Source organism: Heterodontus francisci, chromosome 25 (genome assembly GCF_036365525.1).
Source record: "Heterodontus francisci isolate sHetFra1 chromosome 25, sHetFra1.hap1, whole genome shotgun sequence".
In the NCBI taxonomy this organism is placed as follows: Eukaryota; Metazoa; Chordata; class Chondrichthyes; order Heterodontiformes; family Heterodontidae; genus Heterodontus; species Heterodontus francisci.
This window is the reverse complement of record NC_090395.1, coordinates 27,936,757-27,958,360: the sequence shown is the minus strand read 5'-3', so window position 1 is coordinate 27,958,360 and position 21,604 is coordinate 27,936,757. Positions and strand designations below refer to the sequence as shown.

Genomic DNA, 21,604 nt, shown 5'->3' with positions numbered 1-21,604 from the left:
ATTGGGTTTTCATGCTAGTTATTTACTCTGGTTCAGTGTCACTAGTCACTTCCATAATTGAGCTTCATGCTCCCTATCACCTGGAGTGCATCCTTTTCTACCCAATACAAACAATATCATGATCCAAGATCATAACAAAGAATCCTACCTGCATATAATGGCTATAAATTACATCCCACCATGTGAATTCTCCTCTTTATAGACAGTGGACCAGATAAAATCTTTACTGAGTCAAGACACAATCTTTGAACCAACACATGGTTTTATTTACATGAGATAACTGAATGAACAGTAGACAGAACCCAGCAAGGATGTATATTTCCCTACACACCTTTGTATATGAAAAAATTGGAAATACAACTTGCTCTCTCTCAAAGCTAAACATGGATTCAACCACAGGGGACCACCTACCTGCTTCAATCTCCCTGGCTACATATGAACGTATGTACATACGAAGATACAAATTTGGATCAGGAGTAGGCCACTCGACCCCTCGAGCCTGCTCCGCCATTCAATAAGATCTGATTGCAACCTCAACTCCACATTCCCGCCTACCCCCGATAACCTTTCACCCTCTTGCTTATCAAGAATCTATCTACCTCTGCCTTAAACATATTCAAAGACTTTGCTTCCACCGCCTTTTGAGGAAGAGAGTTCCAAAGCCTCACAACCCTCTGAGAGAAAACATTTCTCTTCATCTCTGTCTGAAATGGACGACCCCTTATTTTTAAACTGTGAGCCCTAGTTCTAGATTGTCCCACAAAAGGAAATATCTTTTTCACATCCACCCTGTCAAGACCCCTCAGAATCTTGTATGTTTCAATTAAGTCACTTCTTACTCTTCTAAACTCCAGCAGCTACACGTCTAGCCTCTCCAACCTTTCTTCATATGGCAACCCGCTCATCCCAGGTATTAGTCTAGTAAACCTTCTTTGAACTGTTTCCAACGCATTTACATCCTTCCTTAAATAAGGAGACCAATACTGTACATAATACTCCAGATGTGGGTCTCACCAATGCCCTGAAGAATAACCTCCCTACTTTTGTATTCAATTCTCCTTGCAATAAATGATAACATTCTATTAGTTTTCCTAATTACTTGCTGTACCTGAATATTAACCTTTTGCGATTCATGCACTAGGACACCCAGATCCCTCTGCATCTCAGAGCTCTGCAATCTCTCACCATTTGGATAATATGCTTTTTTATTCTTCCTGCCAAAATGGACAATTTCACATTTTCCCACATTCTAGACCATTTGCCAGATCCTTGCCCACTCACTTAACCTATCTATATCCCTTTGTAGCCTCCTATGTCCTCTCCACAACTTACTTTCCTACCTATCTTTGTGTCATCAGCAAATTTAGCAACCATACCTTTGGTCCCTTCATCCAAGTCATTTATCTAAATTCTAAAAAGTTGAGGCCCCAGTACTGATCCCTGTGGCACACCACTCATTACATCTTGCCAATGAGAAAATGACCCATTTAAGCCTACTGTCTGTTTCCTGTTAGCTAGTCAATCTTTTATCCATGCCAATATGCTGCCCCCTACACCATGAGCTTTTATTTGCTGCAATAACCTTTGGTGTGGCACCTTATCAAATGCTAAGCTAAGGACTCAGCTAAGTTGCTTCAGGCTTTTAAACACAGAAAGATAGACTGCTGGCTGCAAAATTCAAAGAGATTTTAACCATCTCTGGACCCTTCTCTATGAGAGAAGCCACCTTCAGTCTGTGATAGACTAGCTTTATATCCACTTGAGTATGGAAGATGGTGATCTAATTGAGGTGTTTAAGATGATTAAAGGATTTGATAGGGTAAATACATAGGAACATACATATGACCAATGATGGACAGGTAACTTTGATCTATCCAGCCTGTCCCAAATAATTGCAATACTTTGTGTGTCACAATATATACACTTCCCACCCCATAAGAAACTATATGATCCCCTGGGAAAAGCAAAAACACAGATAAAAACCCACTCCAATTTGGGGAAAAGATCTAGAAATTCATCTGATGATGACCACTCCAACCAGAAAGAGGTTCAGCCTTCGCTTGAAGGAATTCAGCAAATCAGTGTCCACCGCACGAGCTGGCAGCCTGTTCCAGTGATCCACTATTCTCTGGGAAAAGAAGCACCTCCTGACATCTCCCTGGATCTGGACTTAGACAACTGAAAACCATGACCCCTGCTCCTCCCTAACCTGTTTAATTGGAAGAAACTGTCAGCTGGAATATAATAAATGTGCTTCAATATCTTATAAACCTCAATCAGATCACCCCTAAATCTATGTTTCTCTAGCTTCTCAAATCTTTTAGTCCATTCTGATAACTAAGATGCTTTACATTGGGAATTAATCTAATGTCCCTCCTTTGCAAAGCCTCAATCTCACCCACTATACGGGGAGACCAAAACTGGACAGAATATTCCATCTGAGACCCGAACAAGGTCTTGTATAAGGACAAAATATTATGCTTCATCTTATACTCAGTTGTCTTATGAATTCACCCTCAATACCTTAACTGCTCTAGCTATTCCTTTATGCACGAATGCCCAAATTTCTTTCTTTCTCCACTTTTTTTAATGCTTTTCCTGAAGGGCATGTGAATGTTGAATATTCATCCTGCGCACATTCATAACCACCTTCTCAAGGGCAATTAGAGATGGGCAACAAATGCTGGCCTTATTATACATTGTTTGCTATTCATTGGCCCAATTTCCCAACACATTTAGACTCAGCTGAAGCAGATGAGCATTGACTATAGTTCTAACACTCACACAGATCTAAGTATCATCTGTAAATTTGCAGATTGTGCCTCCAGTAGAATAAATTTCCTCTGTTGGGGTGAGACCAGAATAAGGAGGCATCACCTTAAAATTAAAGCTAGGTTATTCGGGAGTGAAATCAAGAAGCACTTCTTCACAAACAAAGGGTAGTGGAAATCTAGAACTCTCCCCTAAAAAGTGAGCTCTTGCTCACTAGTTTGAAGAACAATGTGATTCATTGGCCACAAAATTCCTTTGATCATGGCCAAGAAATTCAGGATCGGCCATGGAAAATGTGGGCCGAAGTTCTGTGTGGCCCTCTGAGGTGGTGTCAGAGGTGGGGAGGAGGAATGGAGTATCACGATGGATACTGGGGGATCAATGGGGCAGAGGGTCTGTCCCCTCCCCAGGTGATCTTCCCAGGGGCAGGACAGGCCAACGACGGCCTTCCTGCACAGAGGCCAATTGAGGCCCTTAAGTGGCCTATTAATGGCCAATTAAGAGCTTCTTCCTGCCACCGCTGGGATCTAACCATCAGTAGGGGATGCCTCTTCCATGGGGGGAGGACACCTGCAACATGATGTGCCCTCTCTGTGGGCTTGGGGTGGGGGGGTGGTCCTTCCTCCATGGGCAATTTGTGGCCCACGGAGGAACCCCACTGGGAATCACTTTATCCCCTGGGATGCCCCTTGCCCTGGACTTTACGACCACACCCCCAGCCCCCTCGCCAGTGCCTTCTGGACTGGCCCCAGTGATCCCGCCTCACCTACCTGAGGTCCGTGTCTCCAGTGCTGGAGCTGGGTCCAAGGCCTCTGCAGTACCAACTCTTGAAACTTTGATTTAAAAAGAGCAGAGGATTTCTCTGGGTGGGGTGGGGTGCATGAAATGGTAAAGGTTGGGTTCCCCCCGCCTTTTTGGCCTGGCGCGGGGAGACCCGCCTCCAGCATAAAGTCCAATCTGTGGAGTGGGAAGAAATATTTCTGTACCTTCCGGTTCCAAATTCAGTGAGTTACTTACTTAATTAATTAGCAGGCAAAACTTATCACTGATTTCCCTGAGTACAACCTGCAGTGGCTAACTCCAGGAAAACCAGTCTTGGAAAAGGGACCTCAAGCAGATGTTAGGCCTCTTGTTTGCATAGGCAAAGGGCCTAATGCTTGCTTCAGGTGTGGGTAAAGATTGCCTTTTTTTTGTCCTTACCCAATATGGCAGCTGGCACCCCCCCTAGCGAGATGTGTGTCTGTGTGCTTCCTGCGTTAAAAATTGGACGTTACACAGTCTAATGTCCAGGCCTTTGATTCTGGCACTTATGTCAGGATCATGCCTAGCTCCAGCACTAACCTTTGGTTAGTGGTTGGACAGCTCATGCGTATGGAAAAGTGAAGCTTTATGGTAAAAGTAGATGGTAATACAAGCTGGTGTGGAGGGCAGCTCTACCAGTTGTCAAGCAAGTGCTGCTTTCAAACAAGCTGAACTGCCTTTGGAATTTTGTGATAGGGAAAGAGTGCGTCCTTTAAAACGACACAGTACTAAGTTAATTGTATGAGCACTAAATGTGTTTGTATTTAATTCCATTATAAGACTAGGACCTCCACTGAACACATTCCACACAGGGTGCACCAAAGTGTTGGACTGTGGCATTTCAGCCACTGCTTCATATAAGAAGCGCAGCCTGTAAATCTTAACGCAGAAGACAGGCAGGAGTGGCATGAGCATGTGCAATCTGCACGGTGAAGCAATATGCTGGCATTCACACTCTATGGTGGAGTTAGCCTTAGGATTCTTCCAGTCTCCTGCCCCAACTTTGCTAGGAGACTGCTGGAATTCCAGCGAAAATGAGAGAGATCCAGTTGCACTGTTTCTGGGAGTTTTCTGGCTGTTTAGCAAGAGGCTGAACCTCCACTATTGAGGGAGTGCTGCACTGTCAGAGGTGCCATCTTTCTGGTGAGATGTTAAAATAAGTGCCCATTTGACTTTTGATCTCAGGATGATGTGTAAACTCATGGCACCATTTTAAGAAGAGCAGGGGAATGCTCCTTGATATCCTGGCCAATATTTATTCCTCAACCAAAGGTCACTAAAACAGATTATCTGGTCATTATCATATTGCTGTTTGAGGGACTTTGCTATGCAGAAATTGGCTGCCGTGTTTTCATCACAACAATGACTACACTTCAAAAATACTTTATTGGCTGTAAAGTACTTTGGGATATCCTGAGATCATTAAAGACGCTAAATAAGTGGAAGTTCTTTCTTTCATTCTTGGTCATCTTGGGGTATAAATAACATACATATAGGCTTTAGTTTCCTAAATTATGTATAAAGAAATGTACGTGTAGCTCATGTACCTTGCTGTTGTTTTTTGGATGCCTTTCCGACAATGAAATAGGAAGCAGGGTTCTCCTTCTTCTTCTTGGGATCTTTGATGAACTTGGCGTACCGGTCTTTTTCTGGCTCTGGATCCTCAGGCTCAGCCTTTGGTTTCTTCTTTCTTGGCTTCTTTTCTGTGCCATCTTCTTGTGTTTGTGTGCACATCAGGATGGGGAAAGGCAAGCAATGTCATTGGTGAGAGACTTCCAGAGCAACCAAAAAGTGTCTGTTGAGTAAGATGGCACTGGGTCTACATCTGGAGGGAGCAGAGAACTATCGAGGATCTGGGCGGGTGGGATCAGGGGGTCAGGAATAATGACACCCGATAGACACACACTAAATAATAATTGCATAAACTCCACGTTACATTTATTCAATATTAACTTTAAATTAAACTGAAAAAGACTACTGCTGAAAGGAGGTGAAATTCTCTCCTTTATTAAATCGTTTCCAGGCCATTCAATTGGAGTATCTCCTATTCCCCCCTTCCATTTTCCTCCAACCCTCACTGAAATGTTTGTTTACCTTTCGGTTTTATACCTGAAACACTAACATGCACACTCTGTCCACAGGCACTGACTCACCAGTCACGTGTTTCACCCATTTTTGTGTTTTAATTTCAGAATTCCAGGGTTTGCAGCTTTTTCTGGGTCTCCTTTCTCTCACTAGGCGCTTGTTACATTGTTTCACTCATTTACAGAATAAAATATGAGAAGTAGATTGGTTGATGAAAATTTCTAAAATAATAAACATGGGGTGGTGGTAGGGAGTGTAAGAATTTCTGTGGTCACTGTGGGTAGAGACATCATCCATCTGTTTGCAAAGATTTTCTCCTCTCAGCATATCTATCCATATGCTCCTCATTCACCTACACAACAAGACACTGTATCGAATCATAGGGTTGAACATTTGGGTCCCACCGACATGGGAACAGAGGCAGATGGCGCCTGCAAATTACCAGGTCAGCCGGCGTGCTGGCTTCCCAGCCCCATTCCCGATGCTGGCCCGGGAAGGCAACCCACCCCCATGAGGCTCATTAAGAGCCTTGTTAAGCAGGGATTAAGGAGGCCAAGTGGGATTTTCCAGTCGGGCTCCAGTTTGCCGATCGATGTGGGGTAGATCAACTACCTGGAGGCAGGTAGCAGGCTGGAGTGTCAGTGTTCCAGGCAGGCCTGCAGGCCCTTGTTACCTCCCTGGATGGGCGTAGTGCTAAAGGTCACCCTGTAGAAGGACTCCCCCATTACAGTGGTGTGCTGGCTGCTTTTTGGAGTTTTTAATTAAAGGTTTTTAAAAGTGGCTGAAAGGGCACCTTACTGTTGAAGCACCCTCTCAGTTACTTACCCTGTAATGCAGCCAGATGCTCCTCTGAAGCTAGAAAGCCTCTGACTGGCCCTCCTGCTTCGAGAGCTGCCCACTGCACATAATTGGACAGAGAACCTGTCTCCATGCCAATTAAGGGGGCGCCTCAGTCAAAAATCCCAGGTGAGTAACTGTTTCCCCTCAGGGGCGGGTTTGGGACCTGGAAACTGTCCTAGCTCCTGTTTCCTGCTTCTGAGGTGAAAATTCAGCCCATAGAATCATATTGCTCAGAAGGAAGCCATTGGGCCCATCTTGCCTGTGCTGGTTCATTGAAAGAACTACCTAATGGGTCTTACTCCCTTGCTTTTTTCCATATCCCTGCATCTTTTTTTTTCCTTTTCAAGTATTTATCCAATTCTCTTTTGAAAGTTACTATTGAATCTGCTTCCACCATCCTTTCAGGCAGTGGATTCCAGATCATAACAACTCTCTGTGTAACAAAATTCTCCTCATCCCCCCACCTTTAGTATAAATTTTGTACTAGATTTTGCTAAAAGTCTGGTTGGAAGGCATTTTAGAACACGTTCCAGATGTGGCAAAACATGGACCTGAAGAATTCTTACCCCTTCATGACCACGAGGTGACCCCTGACCTTTCTCCACCAGAAACTACAATTCCTGAGTGAATATTAGAAGAGTGATGTTGCATTAGTCCCTCTCCCCCTTGAGGTGTGGTCACTTGATCACTTAAGAAAGAGTGAAAAGGTCATCCAGGTCATCAAAGGCCATCTCTGCCCTATATTGCGAATCCCATGCTGGGCTATAGTTCCACAGGTAGCTCCCCCACTTCTTCACATGGAAGCCTGGACATTGAATGTCAACTGTCTAGTCAATTCTAGGGGGCATCACAGGGGAAAATTGAGAATGAACGCCTTTCGTTTGTGTGCTGATGGTTTCCGTACATTTTTCAATACTTTAGGATCTCATATAAAGCACTGATGTTGAGGGATTTATAGTGGAGGTTCTGACATGGCATTTAATACCAGCTCTTCCCCACTCTAATTGGAGGTGAGAAGAATGGAATCTTAACCCTTTTATGTCTTTAGCCATAAAATATCTTTCCTGGACAGAGAAAGCTAAGCCTTGTCAGTGTATGAAGGAGACACCATACAGATACAGCCAGGCCCAGCTCACTATAGGCACTCATCAACTTTGTGTTAAATGAGTGATAACAAGTCAGCAACCGCTTTCTATCTCACCAGACTTTTATTGAAGTTAATGGAAATAAAAATTAGGAGAGATGTAAAACGGGCTGATGACTCGCTATTACCCATTTTACATTATATTGCACAGCAAAGCCAAGATCTACCCCATTAGGTTTATTCCAGGAAGCAAGCACTTCATTTTCATCCTAATGTCACACAGAAGCTATATGATGATATTTCAAATAGAAACCTTCCTCGGGTTCTCTTTGTTCCCCCACTGTGGGCACTGATTCATTCTGTTATAGGGTGATACAAGTAGTGGCAGCAATAATTTACCTCACCTATTCTTGGTGTGAAAGTCCAGACAATGTCACCAACACTGAGCCTGATCCTATTGTTATCACAACTACTACACACCTACACTTTCCAGCTAGTGGCCATGGATAGCGGTCAGGGACACCACCTGCGATTTCCCCCTCTTGCTTAAGGGAGGCCAGTTGAAGCACAGTGATTCTGATCTAAGGGGCTGTGTTGCCTTGCTATTCCCAGTGCTATTGACAGACTCCAATGGTACTGAATAACCATGTATCACATTTCAACATTTGGACCTGGAATTTTTCTATCAGTGCTGCTCGTACAACCTGGGAATGCCTCTCAGACAGTGTGTGCTCCCAATTGGGGCGTCCTCATCGATACAAATAATGCCACAACTGGCATGTCTTACTTTGGTTCACAGTCTTTGCTTCAACCAATAGGGCCTGTTCCTCAGTGCGTTTAGTCCTGGTCTTCTTCAACGTCTTGTCCTCCATGTTGGATTGAACTATCTGAGGCTCCTGACGTTTCTTTTTCTGTTTCTGCTCCAGCAGTGCACGCTGTGTGAATAGGGAAGACAGGTTTTAGCAGGTGGATTCAGTCATTGAGAACGAGAACTATCCAAAATCAGACATAGGGCCAAAGAAAGGAGATGGAAAGTGCCAATGTAAAACATACTTAGTATAAAATGTAATCCACATCTGACAAGGCTAGAACACTTAATATGTACTTTGTATTGGTGTTTACTAAGGAAGTGGCAGCAATAACATACCTCCCCTATTCTTGATGTATGAGGAAGAGCATGCTGACAAAATATCAGTGGGAGCGGAGATGGGAGAGGTAATGGATGAGGTGAACATTGATAGGCAGGATGTACTGGAAAGGTTGGCTTTGCTTAGAGTGGATAAGTCGCCTGGTCCGCATGGCTTGCATCCCAGTTTGCTAAGGGAAGTGGGGGTGGAGATAGCGGAAGGTCTTTCCATAATCTTCCAAGATATGGGGAGGTGCCAGAGGATTGGAGAGCAAATGCGACATCCCTATTCAAGAAAAGATGTAAAGACGTTCCTAGTAACTACAGGCCAGTCAGTTTAACACCAGTGATGGGTAAGGTTTTAGAAGCAATAATCGGGGGAAAAAATCAACAGGCTCTTGGAGAAGTTTGAGTTAATTAAGGAGAACCAGCACAGATTTGTAAAAGGCAGATCATGTTTGACTAATCTAATTACATTTTTTGATGAAGTAACAGAGAAGGTTGATGAAGAGAGTGCAGTGGATTTTGTCTATATGGATATTAAGAAAGCATTTGACAAATTATCACATAAAAAGGTTGGTTAACAAAACTGAGGCTCATGGAATAGGAGGAATAGAGCTTGGATAAAAACTGGCTTAAGGAGAGAAAGCAGTGAGTCATGGTAAATGGTTGTTTTTCAGACTGGAGGATGGTAGACATTGATGTTCCCCAAGGTTCAGTGTTAGGACCACTGCTTTTTCTGATATGTATAAATGATTTGGATATTGGATATACAGAATAAAATGTAAACATTTGCTGATGATACCAAACTTGTAGGAGTGTCAACCAGTGAAGATGATACTAATCAACTACAACAGGGCATGGATAGCTAGCAGACTTGGCAGACAAGTGGCAGGTGGAATTTAATACAGTGACGTGTGAGGTGGTGCATGTTGGCAGAAGGGATAGGGAGAGGCAATATATGGCACAGTTCTAAGGGAAGCTGGGGTTGTTATCTTTGGAGCAAATAAAATTAAAGGGTGATTTGATAGAGGTGTACAAGATTATGACAGCTTTAGATAAAGTGGACAAAGAAAAGCTATTCCCATTAGCTGATGGTACAAGGAATAGGGGACACAGATTTAAGGTTTTTGGCAAGTGACACACGGGGGGGGGGGGGGGGGGGTGGTGTTGTGTGGGGAGTGGTGGAGGGGGGGTGATGTGAGAAAGAAATTTTTTTACACAGTGAGTGGTAATGATCTGGAACTCACTGCCTATGAGGCTGGTGAAAGCGGAGATGGTGAATGATTTTAAAAGAAAATTGGATGGGCACTTTAGGGAAATAAACTTGCAGGGCTACGGGGATAAAGCAGATGAATGGGACTGACTGGACTGTTCTACAGAGAGCCGGCATGGACTTGATGGCCCGAATGACCTCCTTCTGACTCGATAAATCATTTATAAGTACTGGTTACTCCCCAGTACGTTCCTCCACTAATATCAGCTGAGTACTAATAGTTGTGCATTCACACCCTCCCCTCCCATCTGCCCCCACCCACAGTACCTCCCTGCACTAACCTAAGGTAAAAAGTTAATTTCTGACAGAAAAATGTAAATTGTTAATTCTATGGAACAGACTGGCTTGCATCTCATCAGTCCCAGTTTGACCTCTGGCAGTATGGCTAAATCTACCCAGGAATTATGTCTCTTTGACAATTGTGCACTGAATTCTATTAAGCACCAATCTGTCCTGTGGAGCTTGGCTTGGAGATCAGTTTGGGTAGTGCAAAAAACTCGATAATGTCGGGCAGAACGTCTTCAATTAAAAAAGTCCTCCCTGCTCTTGTGGCATTTCCAATAGTGTTCGTAGAACAGCTTAAACCTTGACCTAAGTAATGGTATGAGAAGATAAGTACTGTCCATCCAAGGGATGCACCAGCAAGGTCTGACCAATAACCAAGACTTTGTGAATTAAGGCTTTTATGATCTTTAATTTATCAACATCAGCACTTAACTTCAAAGAGAGAGAGGGATAACAGGGAAGAAAAAGAACTGTACAGTCTTTTATAACTGCTTTCTGTGCAGGATTACAATAAAAGTGATTGTTTGCACTACATGCCAAATTGGGGTATTATTTCCTGCATAACACTGGCAGTTAAGTGCCTTTGGGACTTCTAGCACAGGTTTATAATAGAATGTCCTCCTGCAAAACTGTTCAAGGCTGTCTTCTCATGAGGAAACTGGGAACAGGAGTCTCTTTCCAGACTTTTCCTGTCTATTAGGAAAAACATCCAAGTGTTTGTGTACTCCTTTCCCCAGGCCATCAGCAAATTATTCTTATCAGATCTGTGAAGTTAATGGTCATATGAAGATCAACTGTAAACACTATTGTATCTGCAGTAGCTGAGTGCAAATCCATTTCTTTCACTAAACTATAAGGAGAAAAAAGTAGGTTATTGTGGAACCCACAGAACTCCTCATGTACCATCCCAGATAGACACTTCTCCACAGAACTCCTCATGTACCATCCCAGATAGACACTTCTCCACAGAACTCCTCATGTACCATCCCAGATAGACACTTCTCCACAGAACTCCTCATGTACCATCCCAGATAGACACTTCTCCACAGAACTCCTCATGCACCATTGCATTGTTTACCATTTACATAAATGATTTGGATTCGGGAATCAGAAGTGCAATATCACAATTTACAGACGACACCAAATTGCGGGGTGGGGGGTGGGGGATGGTGTGGGAGTCCAGTTAATGCTGAGGAATATTTCAACAAAATACAAGAAGATATTAACAAATTTGCAGAATGTGCATGTAAATGGAAAATGAATTAAACAAATTCAATTCATATAATTTTTTGGAATATTCCAAGCTCTATCCAAACACGGGTGGTTTGCTTGAGCTGAGTGACAATTGAACAGTGCCAAGTTCAGGGTGAAATATGCCTGATACATTTTCTTCAGTTGCAAAATGAAACTCATCCATCCATTCGTAGTGAGGGGATACCAACTAAAAGATTGCATTGTTCCAGATTCAATGGGAGACCTGTTTCCTCACTCACCATTTTAAAACCAAAGTCCTCCTGAGTCAATGAATCAGTGCAATTCATGCCCAGTCACAGTTACAGACAAAAGAAAAAATGGGCATAAGCTTATCTGACTTTGAAGAGGAGGGCAAATCTTTCACAGTCCACTTCTCCTCTTGAACATTTCTATTACTGGTACTCCTGGACTGTTCAGAGTCAGTCATAGAATTAGAATTAGAATTAGAACATTACAGCGCAGTACAGGCCCTTTGGCCCTCGATGTTGCGCCGACCTGTGAAACCATCTGACCTACACTATTCCATTTTCATCCATGTGTCTATCCAATGTCCACTTAAATGCCCTTAAAGTTGGCGAATCTACTACTGCTGCAGGCAGGGCGTTCCACGCCCTTACTACTCTCTGAGTAAAGAAACTACCTCTCACATCTGTCCTATATCTATCACCCCTCAACTTGAAGCTATGTCCCCTCGTGTTTGCCATCACCATCCGAGGAAAAAGACGCTCACTATCCACCCTATCTAACCCTCTGATTATCTTATATGTCTCTATTAAGTCACCTCTCCTCCTCCTTCTCTCCAACGAAAACAACCTCAAGTCCCTCAGCCTTTCCTCGTAAGACCTTCCCTCTCCATACCAGGCAACATCCTAGTAAATCTCCTCTGCACCCTTTCCATAGCTTCCACATCCTTCCTATAATGCGGTGACCAGAACTGCACGCAATACTCCAGGTGCGGTCTCACCAGAGTTTTGTACAGCTGCAGCATGACCTCGTGGCTCCGAAACTCGACCCCCCTACTAATAAAAGCTAACACACCATATGCCTTCTTAACAGCCCTATTAACCTGGTTAGCAACCTTCAGGGATTTATGCACCTGGACACCAAGATCTCTCTGTTCATCTACACTACCAAGAATCTTCCCATTAGCCCAGTACTCTGCATTCCTGTTACTCCTTCCAAAGTGAATCACCTCACACTTTTCCGCATTAAACTCCATTTGCCATCTCTCAGCCCAGCTCTGCAGCCTATCTATGTCTCTCTGTACCCTACAACATCCTTCGGCACTATCCACAACTCCACCGACCTTAGTGTCATCTGCAAATTTACTAACCCACCCTTCTACACCCTCTTCCAGGTCATTTATAAAAATGACAAACAGCAGTGGCCCCAAAACAGATCCTTGCGGTACACCACTAGTAACTAAACTCCAGGATGAACATTTGCCATCAACCACCACCCTCTGTCTTCTTTCAGCTAGCCAATTTCTGATCCAAAGCTCTAAATCGCCTTCAACCCCATACTTCCGTATTTTCTGCAATAGCCTACCGTGGGGAACCTTATCAAACGCCTTACTGAAATCCATATACACCACATCCACGGCTTTACCCTCATCCACCTGTTTGGTCACCTTCTCGAAAAACTCAATAAGGTTTGTGAGGCACGACCTACCCGTCACAAAACCGTGCTGACTATCTCTAATGTACTTATTCTTTTCAAGATCATTATAAATCCTGTCTCTTATAACCTTTTCCAACATTTTACCCACAACCGAAGTAAGGCTCACAGGTCTATAATTACCAGGGCTGTCTCTACTCCCCTTCTTGAACAAGGGGACAAAATTTGCAATCCTCCAGTCTTCCGGCACTATTCCTGTCGACAATGACAACATAAAGATCAAGGACAAAGGCTCTGCAATCTCCTCCCTAGCTTCCCAGAGAATCCTAGGATAAATCCCATCTGGCCCAGGGGACTTATCTATTTTCACACTTTCCAAAATTGCTAACACCTCCTCCTTGTGAACCTCAATCCCATCTAGCCTCGTAGCCTGAATCTCAGTATTCTCAACAACATTTTCTTTCTCTACTGTAAATACTGACGCAAAATATTCATTTAACACTTCCCCTATCTCCTCTGATTCCACACACAACTTCCCACTACTATCCTTGATTGGCCCTAATCTAACTCTAGTCATTCTTTTATTCCTGATATACCTATAGAAAGCCTTAGGGTTTTCCCTGATCCGATCCACCAATGACTTCTCGTGTCCTCTCCTTGCTCTTCTTAGCTCTCCCTTTAGAGCCTTCCTGGCTAGCTTGTAGCTCTCAAGCGCCCTAGAAGATTCGGGAATGTATTTCTGTTCGTTGGGCCTGTCTTCACACAGGAAACTAAAATGTATTTTACTTCTAGATTCTAGTGCCCACCAGACAACATTTTGTCTCTGATCTCTGAGGTGGCCAAACATTTGCCTAAATTGGGAACCCAGGGTAAAGGGCCATAGCCCAACATGGCAGTAAAGAAGAAAAGAGATGAGGCGAATCAGGAAACAGTGATTAAGCCTAAGATAGGAGGAGAGAGGAAAGGCTGAATCTGATAAAAGCTCCAAATTTTTGAAGACTGAATAAGAGTGATGTTATGTGTCATAATTTAAACACAGTGAGCACTATAGGGAGTCAGATAATGAAGAGGGCAGTGTATTTGGATCTTAGAAGGGATAAGTAAGGAATCTTATTGGATTTTGTTTATAGTATTAATATAATGTGGAGAAGGGCAAGAAAGATTGTGATAGAAAGACAGTAATTGGAGACTCAAAGGAAGAGATGGATCACTGAAAACAAAGAGGAAACTGAGTCTTGTGGAGGACATGTGAGAGTTTCACTTATAGACAGTGGAGTCAAGAATGTCACTAGAGGAAAGGAGGAAAGGAGGACTACAACGGAGCCAAAGACAGTAACTGCTGGGTTGAACTTGGAAGAAACCTAAGGAAACTGTGGGTATAATTTCCACTTTTAACACTTAGAGAGAAAATTGGCAGAGCAGATTGTTCTAGAACTGCCAACTTTCACTTGCAACGTTTTTCAATAAGAATATCAGGCAAATTCTATAAAGAGTGACCTGTTCTGCTGGTTGACCACTTAAGGATGTGAAGGTGAAGATTACCCTGGCTGACTTTGAAGAATTGAAAGAGACAAGGAAGGGTGAAATTGTGCTTGTGCGGGAATGCAAACAGGATGGTATCGCCTGTTATACGTCCCATTCAGTTGCATTAATTTCAATAGAATGGGATATCGGGCAGAGTGTATAACCAGCAGCAGATGTGGCACTGTTCATTTTACATCCCCATCCAAGGTTTTCATCAACCAGTTGAAAAATATGAAGAAAATCACCAAGTGGTAATTCAGGCATAAAGATGTTGTGCTGATAAATAGTTGGAGGGAGCCAGGCCCTGCCTAAGGCTTGTGTGATGTCCAAGGTAATGTCAGATGATTAATCAAGAGCAGAGTTACAGAGGCATTTAACATAAGCAACAAGATCACCAGTAACTGAGCATCCTGAGAACCAGAATGTTCAAAGTTAATGAATAAATTGAAAGTAAGTGTGCCAGTCTTCAGTTAACTGTCTTACGTTAGTTGTGAGCTGTGGGAAAGTATCCTGTGCTGTAACGATGGGCTGCATTTTTCGGCTTACCTGGGGACGAAAGCAGGAGGCGACCCCGCTTCAGCAGGTGGCGGGACCCTAGGGCGACATATTGCCCGCGGCAATCAATTAACAGGCTGCTGCTGGGGCCGCTGTCCAATTGAGGACAGCAGCCCACCCCCTGGAGCTGTCGGCCCAGTCAGAGACATCCTCAAAGAGCTGGTAGGTTTTAGGGAGGAAGCAGGGACCAGGCACAAAGGCCCTGGCAATCGGTGAGGGAGCGTGGGTTGGTGGGTTATGGTGCACCGGCGACACCGTTGCCACCGGGGCAGTCATTGCCGCTGGAGGGCCCCTCTGTGGGCCATGGAGTGTCCATAAAGCAGGGCCCCCGCCCACTCCAATGAAATCGCTCGGACGTCAGCAGGGCTTACCTAGCAGTCTCCCCACATGGGCAAAATGCCTACGGGAGCAGGAAATGGCCCTTAATTGAGCCATTAAGTGGGCAGTGGGCTGCTACAATGCTAAGGTTCTCACTGCTGGCAATATGACATGGCAGCAGGAAGGCATTGGGCTCCGCTCCTGATGTCTGCCCTCCTGCCTCCCAGTCCGTCTCCACTGGGCTGGGAAAATTCAGCCCAATAACTCTCTGGGAATGGATTCAAGCTGAAATGCCTTGAACTAAAGAAGCTTATCTTCGATTGAATAGAGAAGTCCATCATCCCATTAATCAAAGTCAGATGTTAAACATTAACCAGCAAGACCAGTATTCAAAACTGTACACTCCCCAGCAAAGAAGCGTCTCCTATTGTAACAACATCTCAGCCCTGAAATGATACGATTGGACACTAAATCATGAATGTTGAACATATTAACTTGTCATCACTATTGGAGCTGAGGCATTAAACCATTAAAAGTAAATGGGTAAACACCTTCACTAAAATGAACTTTAGACCAATGCATTGAACACTCATCCACTAGTATGTCACAATATAATTTCATATGCCCTCTCCTCATCTACCCCAACCTTCCCCTCAGTTCCCCCTTGATCCACTGTGCACTCCACTCTCTTGTGACATGAGTTTCTGGCAACTCATCAAAAAGCAACTGATGCAAAGCTAAGCAATAGAAGCTGAAAGGAGATGAGAAGCTCTTCATTCATTTCAGGGTTTCAGTTCAGCCTCTGTCAGTGTATTCTCTCAGGATTTTCCACTCTCTTCTACAACACACTGTCGCCATTGTTTCAAACACCAAGCAACCACTGACATGTATTTTTAATCTATTGGAGCATTTGACATATGGATTCACTGAAGGAAGTAATGCAGACAAGCTGCAGCTCGCTCAGCATGATGTCTATATGTCACCATCAGACAACCAGCTCATCAAAGGTGCTCCATTCTCTTACATTTGTGGGGGTCCAATTAGTTCCACTCAAATATTGCTTTCTTTGTGCGGGTTGAAATTGTTAACATTTCTGAATGAAGTTCCTCTCCTTTACCTTAATAACCTATTCAAATCCAACGGTCCCAAGTTTCTTGAGGCCAGAGAAAACTTCAGCTCACCATCACATTTCACAAGAACTCGTCAATCATTCCATTTACTATTAACTCTAGAGCTATCAGCTACGGCTCACTTGCAGCGCTCTCACCTCAGAGTCAGAAGGCCATGGGACTTGAGCACAAAGTCTAGGCTGACACTCCAGTGTAGTACTGCGGGAGTGCTGCATTATTAGAGGTGCGGGATTTGGGATGAGACATTAAACCCATGACTCATCCACCCTCTCCTGTGGCCCTAAAAGAATCTATGGCACTATCTGAAGAAGAGCAATGAAATTCTTCCTGTTATCCTGGCCAATATTTATCCCTCAGCCAACATCACCATAACAGATTCTCTGGTCATTATCACATTACTGCTTGTGGAAACTGGCAGTTGTGTTTCCAACGTTGCAACAGTGACTCCACTTCAAAAGTAAAGCTTTATGGGACATTCTGAGGTTGTGAAAGGTGCTATATAAATGTAAGTTCTTTCTGGGTAGCATTTTCCAGAAGTCAGCCCGACATCTCAAGCTACTGTACTGATATAACAATCATTAATGCTCCAGGACAGGAACATCATCACACATATCCAGGACGTAGAGTGCACTAACAGGATGTGTCAACTTTGACAAATGTGACAAGAAAACTCATTTAAAGTGTCATTACCCCAAACCTGCAACGAATGCCTGTACATATAGAGATCGTAGAATGACACAGCACAGAAGAATGCAATTCGGCCCATTGTGTCTGTGCTAGCTCTTTGAAAGAGTTATCTAATTAGTTCCACTTCTCTGCTCTTTTCCCTATAGCCCTACAAATTTCTCCTTTAAAATTATATATCCAATTGCCATTTAATCTGTTTCCCCCAGCCTTTCCAGACATGCTTTCAGAGCATAACTCACCGTGTTAAAAAAAAAAATCTCCTCATCTCCCCCTTGGTTCTTTTGCCAATTACCTTAAATCTGAGTTCCTTGATTACTGAGCCACCCATCAGTGGAAACAGTTTCTTCTTATTTACCGTCAAAGACCCTCATAATTTTGAACACCTTTTAAAATCTCCCCTTAACCTCCTTTGCTCTAAGGAGAACAATCTCAGCTTCTCTAAGCATCTCCACAGAACTGAAGTTTACTTTAGTTTAGAGATACGGCACTGAAACAGGCCCTTCGGCCCACTGAGTCTGTGCCGACCATCAACCACCCATTTATACTAATCCTGCACTAATCCCATATTCCTACCACATCCCCACCTGTCCCTATATTTTCCTACCACCTACCTACACCAGGGGCAATTTATAATGGCCAATTTACCTACCATCCTGCAAGTCTTTTGGTTTGTGGGAGGAAACCGGAGCACCCGGAGAAAACCCACGCAGACACAGGGAGAACTTGCAAACTCCACACAGGCAGTACCCAGAATTGAACCCGGGTCGCTGGAGCTGTGAGGCTGCGGTGCTAACCACTGCGCCACTGTGCCGGCCCTAATCCTCATCTCTGGTACCATTCTGGCAAGGTCCTGCTATCCTTCCTACGATGTGATGGCCAGAATTGGATACAATCTAGAGCACATCTTCCAGTGCCAATAAACTGCTAATCAGTGCCATGGTTTTGATCACTCGCTAATAAAAGACAATTTAAAAATAGATTTGTTTTTGTGATCATCACTCTGAGAGCTGGTAGTATTGGGAAATCAAACACACTGCTCACTTTAAAGGGAACATTTTATGTCTTCACACTCCTGGTGGGGAGCATTGCCTATCAGGAGCTGATAAGGAAAATGATTCCGGTTAAATTCTGAGGACAGGTCGCTTAAACCTGGCTTGTATTCAACTGACTATATAAGATGAAAGAGTGATGTGTTTGAGGTGATTAAAATGATAAAAAGATTTGATAGGGTAGAAACGAATAAACCATTTCCTCTTGTGCAATGAAACATAATCTTAAAATTATAGCCAGGCCATTCAGGAAGCAATTTTTCACACAAATCTGGCCCTCTCTCCTCCAAAAGACAGTGAATGATGGCAGACAACTGGAGCTTTCAAGACTGAGGTCAATAGATTTTTGTTAGTTAAGTTAATGGAGCAAAGGCAGGTAAATGAAGTTGAGGTGCAGATGAACCATGATCGAATTAAATGGCGAAGAAGCTTGAATGGTCTACAGCTGCTCCCATGTTCATATTCCAGCATTCATCTGGATTTTGATAAGTGCTTCAGATACAACGCTGGACAATTACCCCTCCAGTGTCAGCACCAAGCAGTCCCAGGTCAGAACTTGCCTGTATGATCCTGGAGCCTGGTTTCAACCCTAGCTTAAACTGATGGGATGAATCTCAGTGACAGCATAATTAGATAGAGAATAAAGTTTCCTCCACATTCCCCGAACCTTAGCACAAACCTCAGAAGAGACATTGCTAATGCACCAGTGTGTCATTTTCCACTTGGTGTCAATTTTTGTCTGATAATCCTCCTGTGAAGATCCTTGAGTTGTCTTACCACATTAAAGGCGTTATATAAATGCATGCTGTTGATATTACAACAATAGACAACCTGTGCTCTCCCTTGGTGAGACTGTCAATTTCATGTAGAATTAAAGGCTCACAAGGAACTGGATAGAGACCGGCCAAAGACACTTCACGCAAGATCCGTTATTGGCATTCATTCTATCTGCACTAGATTGGACACCAGTCCCCAAAAGAGTTGCTGATTTATGATCTGTTTACAGCTCAGTTTAACCTACAATGAATGTAAGAGAGGTCACTTACCCGCCAGACAGCAATGAAAGGAAAGCAAGAAAGGAGAACAGAGAAATATTTGTTACATCTGGCGGGAAGAACAATAAAAGGCAGCTTTAACAACCATACGTAATGAGATTAAAAGGAGGGAAAGGTTATAGATCATCGTCATGGAATCGAGTAACTATTCAATCCAGTACTGCTGCCTGAACCCACTGCCGTGCCGCGTTTCCACCATTGCAGTGTTTGTTGATGCTAATTTTCTCTCATTTCCTCAAGACATAGACTCATGCTGAGATACAGGCCTGGTGTACCCACCTTGCAAAACATTCATTGTTTTTTTACACATGAACCCTGACATGGCTTTTTGTCGATGGGGTGTATAGTAGCTGGGGCCTAATCTTGCCTTCACCACATGTCCCTACTTGTCAGCAGGGGTCACTGTACACACACACACACAAACACGCAAGTATACACACACATGATACATACACACACGTACACACAAATATGCAAAAATACACATGCACATAAACATAAATGGATTCAAGCATGCACAAGCATACACACGCAAGTACACATACCACATGCAACACATGTAAACATGTGTACACACACAACACACCCACATGTACACATACCCACAATCATACACATACATGTGTACACACTCATGATACAGAGACGATACACATATACACACCCCTCCCTCCCGCGTACACACACAAGGCACACAGCGTTTCAGGCAGACGTTTCAAGCACCCATCGACAGGCCCCTGTGAAAGTCACAGTGGGCTGATCAGCAGGATTAACCAGACAGTCAAGCAACCGACTCCAGAATGAGGCTGTTACCGTCAGGATAACCCAATAATCTCCAATGAAAATCTGCCCCACTGTCTCCAGCTCCAAAATTAATTCCTGGATGGATTGGCCTCTTTGCAGTCCTGTCCTGGTGAATCTCTTTCCGGTCACCTCACTTTTAGTGAACTGGTTTAGCCTGTTTGTGATAGATTCCTATATGTGCTGTTGAACAAATTCATAAATTGATTGTGAGTGTTGGACATTTTAACCGGGGGTGGGATTGGGCTGTGGAGTCGGGTGGTGAGGGGAGTGGTGGTTGGGAGGGGCAACTGTGACCAACCCTGACACCCTGAGTTTCTGGGCGATTTTAACTCTTGCGCCATATCTTCATTCTGCAGGCGGGAGTGGAAATTTGGGCAGCAAATTTGGTAGCTGAAATCAGAGGCTGTAACTGACGGGGTTGTGGGGTGAGGGGGTGGGGGTGGTGCTGGTGGTCATGGGGGAGGGTCTCGGGAGAGGGTACAGGGGAGCTCAGAACAGAGGAGGCCTGACAATTCTCCATTCACCTGCTCGTTCTGATACCACAAGAAATGTTAAAGAGCTTTCCTTCAATGACTTTCAGTGCTAGATCCTCTTACTGCTGTCTGTACCTGCTTGGAAAGCTTTCCCCCCTGTGATGTCACCGGACCCCAATCTGCCCAACTGAAGAGGGACTCCTCTGGCTTACAGGCTGGTGTCTTCGTCATCAGCTCGGAATAGAATGATGAAATGGAAGATAGTACGATCCAGCTGGGGTACCAGTGGGTAACTCACCCGGGGCCAGTTTAACTGCCCATGCACCTGGTTTTGGCCAGGACGGAGGATAAAATTCCTCCCTCCTGCTCCCAGAATGCTAAAAATAACACAACATAAACCAAGAGACACAAAATATGAAGCTCTGAGATGTGAAAAAACAAATAAAAACCTGAGGAAGGTGAGAAAAAATGGGATTGTAACCCACTAGAAAAATGGAGTTAATCGTTTATTTGAAGTAAATTAGCACTTGTAGGAATTTGAAACCAATGTGTTAACCAGTCAGCTACACATAGCACAGTGATATTTTAACCCAATTGCTGCCCAAAACCAATTGCACCATATAAACATGTGAGTATTTATGCACAGTTTACTTGTTAGGGCCCCTGCTCATGGATAGGAGCTAACATTCCCACTCATGAGAGACCAAGGCTAAGGGAGTAAACCCTAACAGAAAATCCAGAGCGGAACCCCTAAGGCAGTCATCTGTCACCTTTGGCATGTTTCCGGCAGTTCCTGCAGCCATACTGATGCCAAACGTCGTGCTCTGCACTCCTTTGGAACCCACTAGGAAGGCCGAAAGGGGGGTTTT

General features: G+C 43.9%; 1 protein-coding gene across 1 annotated transcript in view; it reads right to left on the bottom strand.

The window, feature by feature from the left end:
- The window catches only part of LOC137384014 (tubby-related protein 3-like), a 51,794-nt gene extending 30,828 nt beyond the window's left edge, over positions 1 to 20,966 (bottom strand). The window contains exons 1-4 of the mRNA XM_068057581.1: positions 20,871 to 20,966; positions 19,181 to 19,255; positions 8,370 to 8,517; positions 5,121 to 5,288 (exon numbers count right to left, since the gene is read on the bottom strand). Coding sequence (XP_067913682.1) covers positions 5,121 to 5,288; positions 8,370 to 8,517; positions 19,181 to 19,255; positions 20,871 to 20,966 — 487 coding nt within the window. The remainder of the gene's footprint in view (positions 1 to 5,120; positions 5,289 to 8,369; positions 8,518 to 19,180; positions 19,256 to 20,870) is intronic.
- Positions 20,967 to 21,604: the final 638 nt, after the last annotated feature.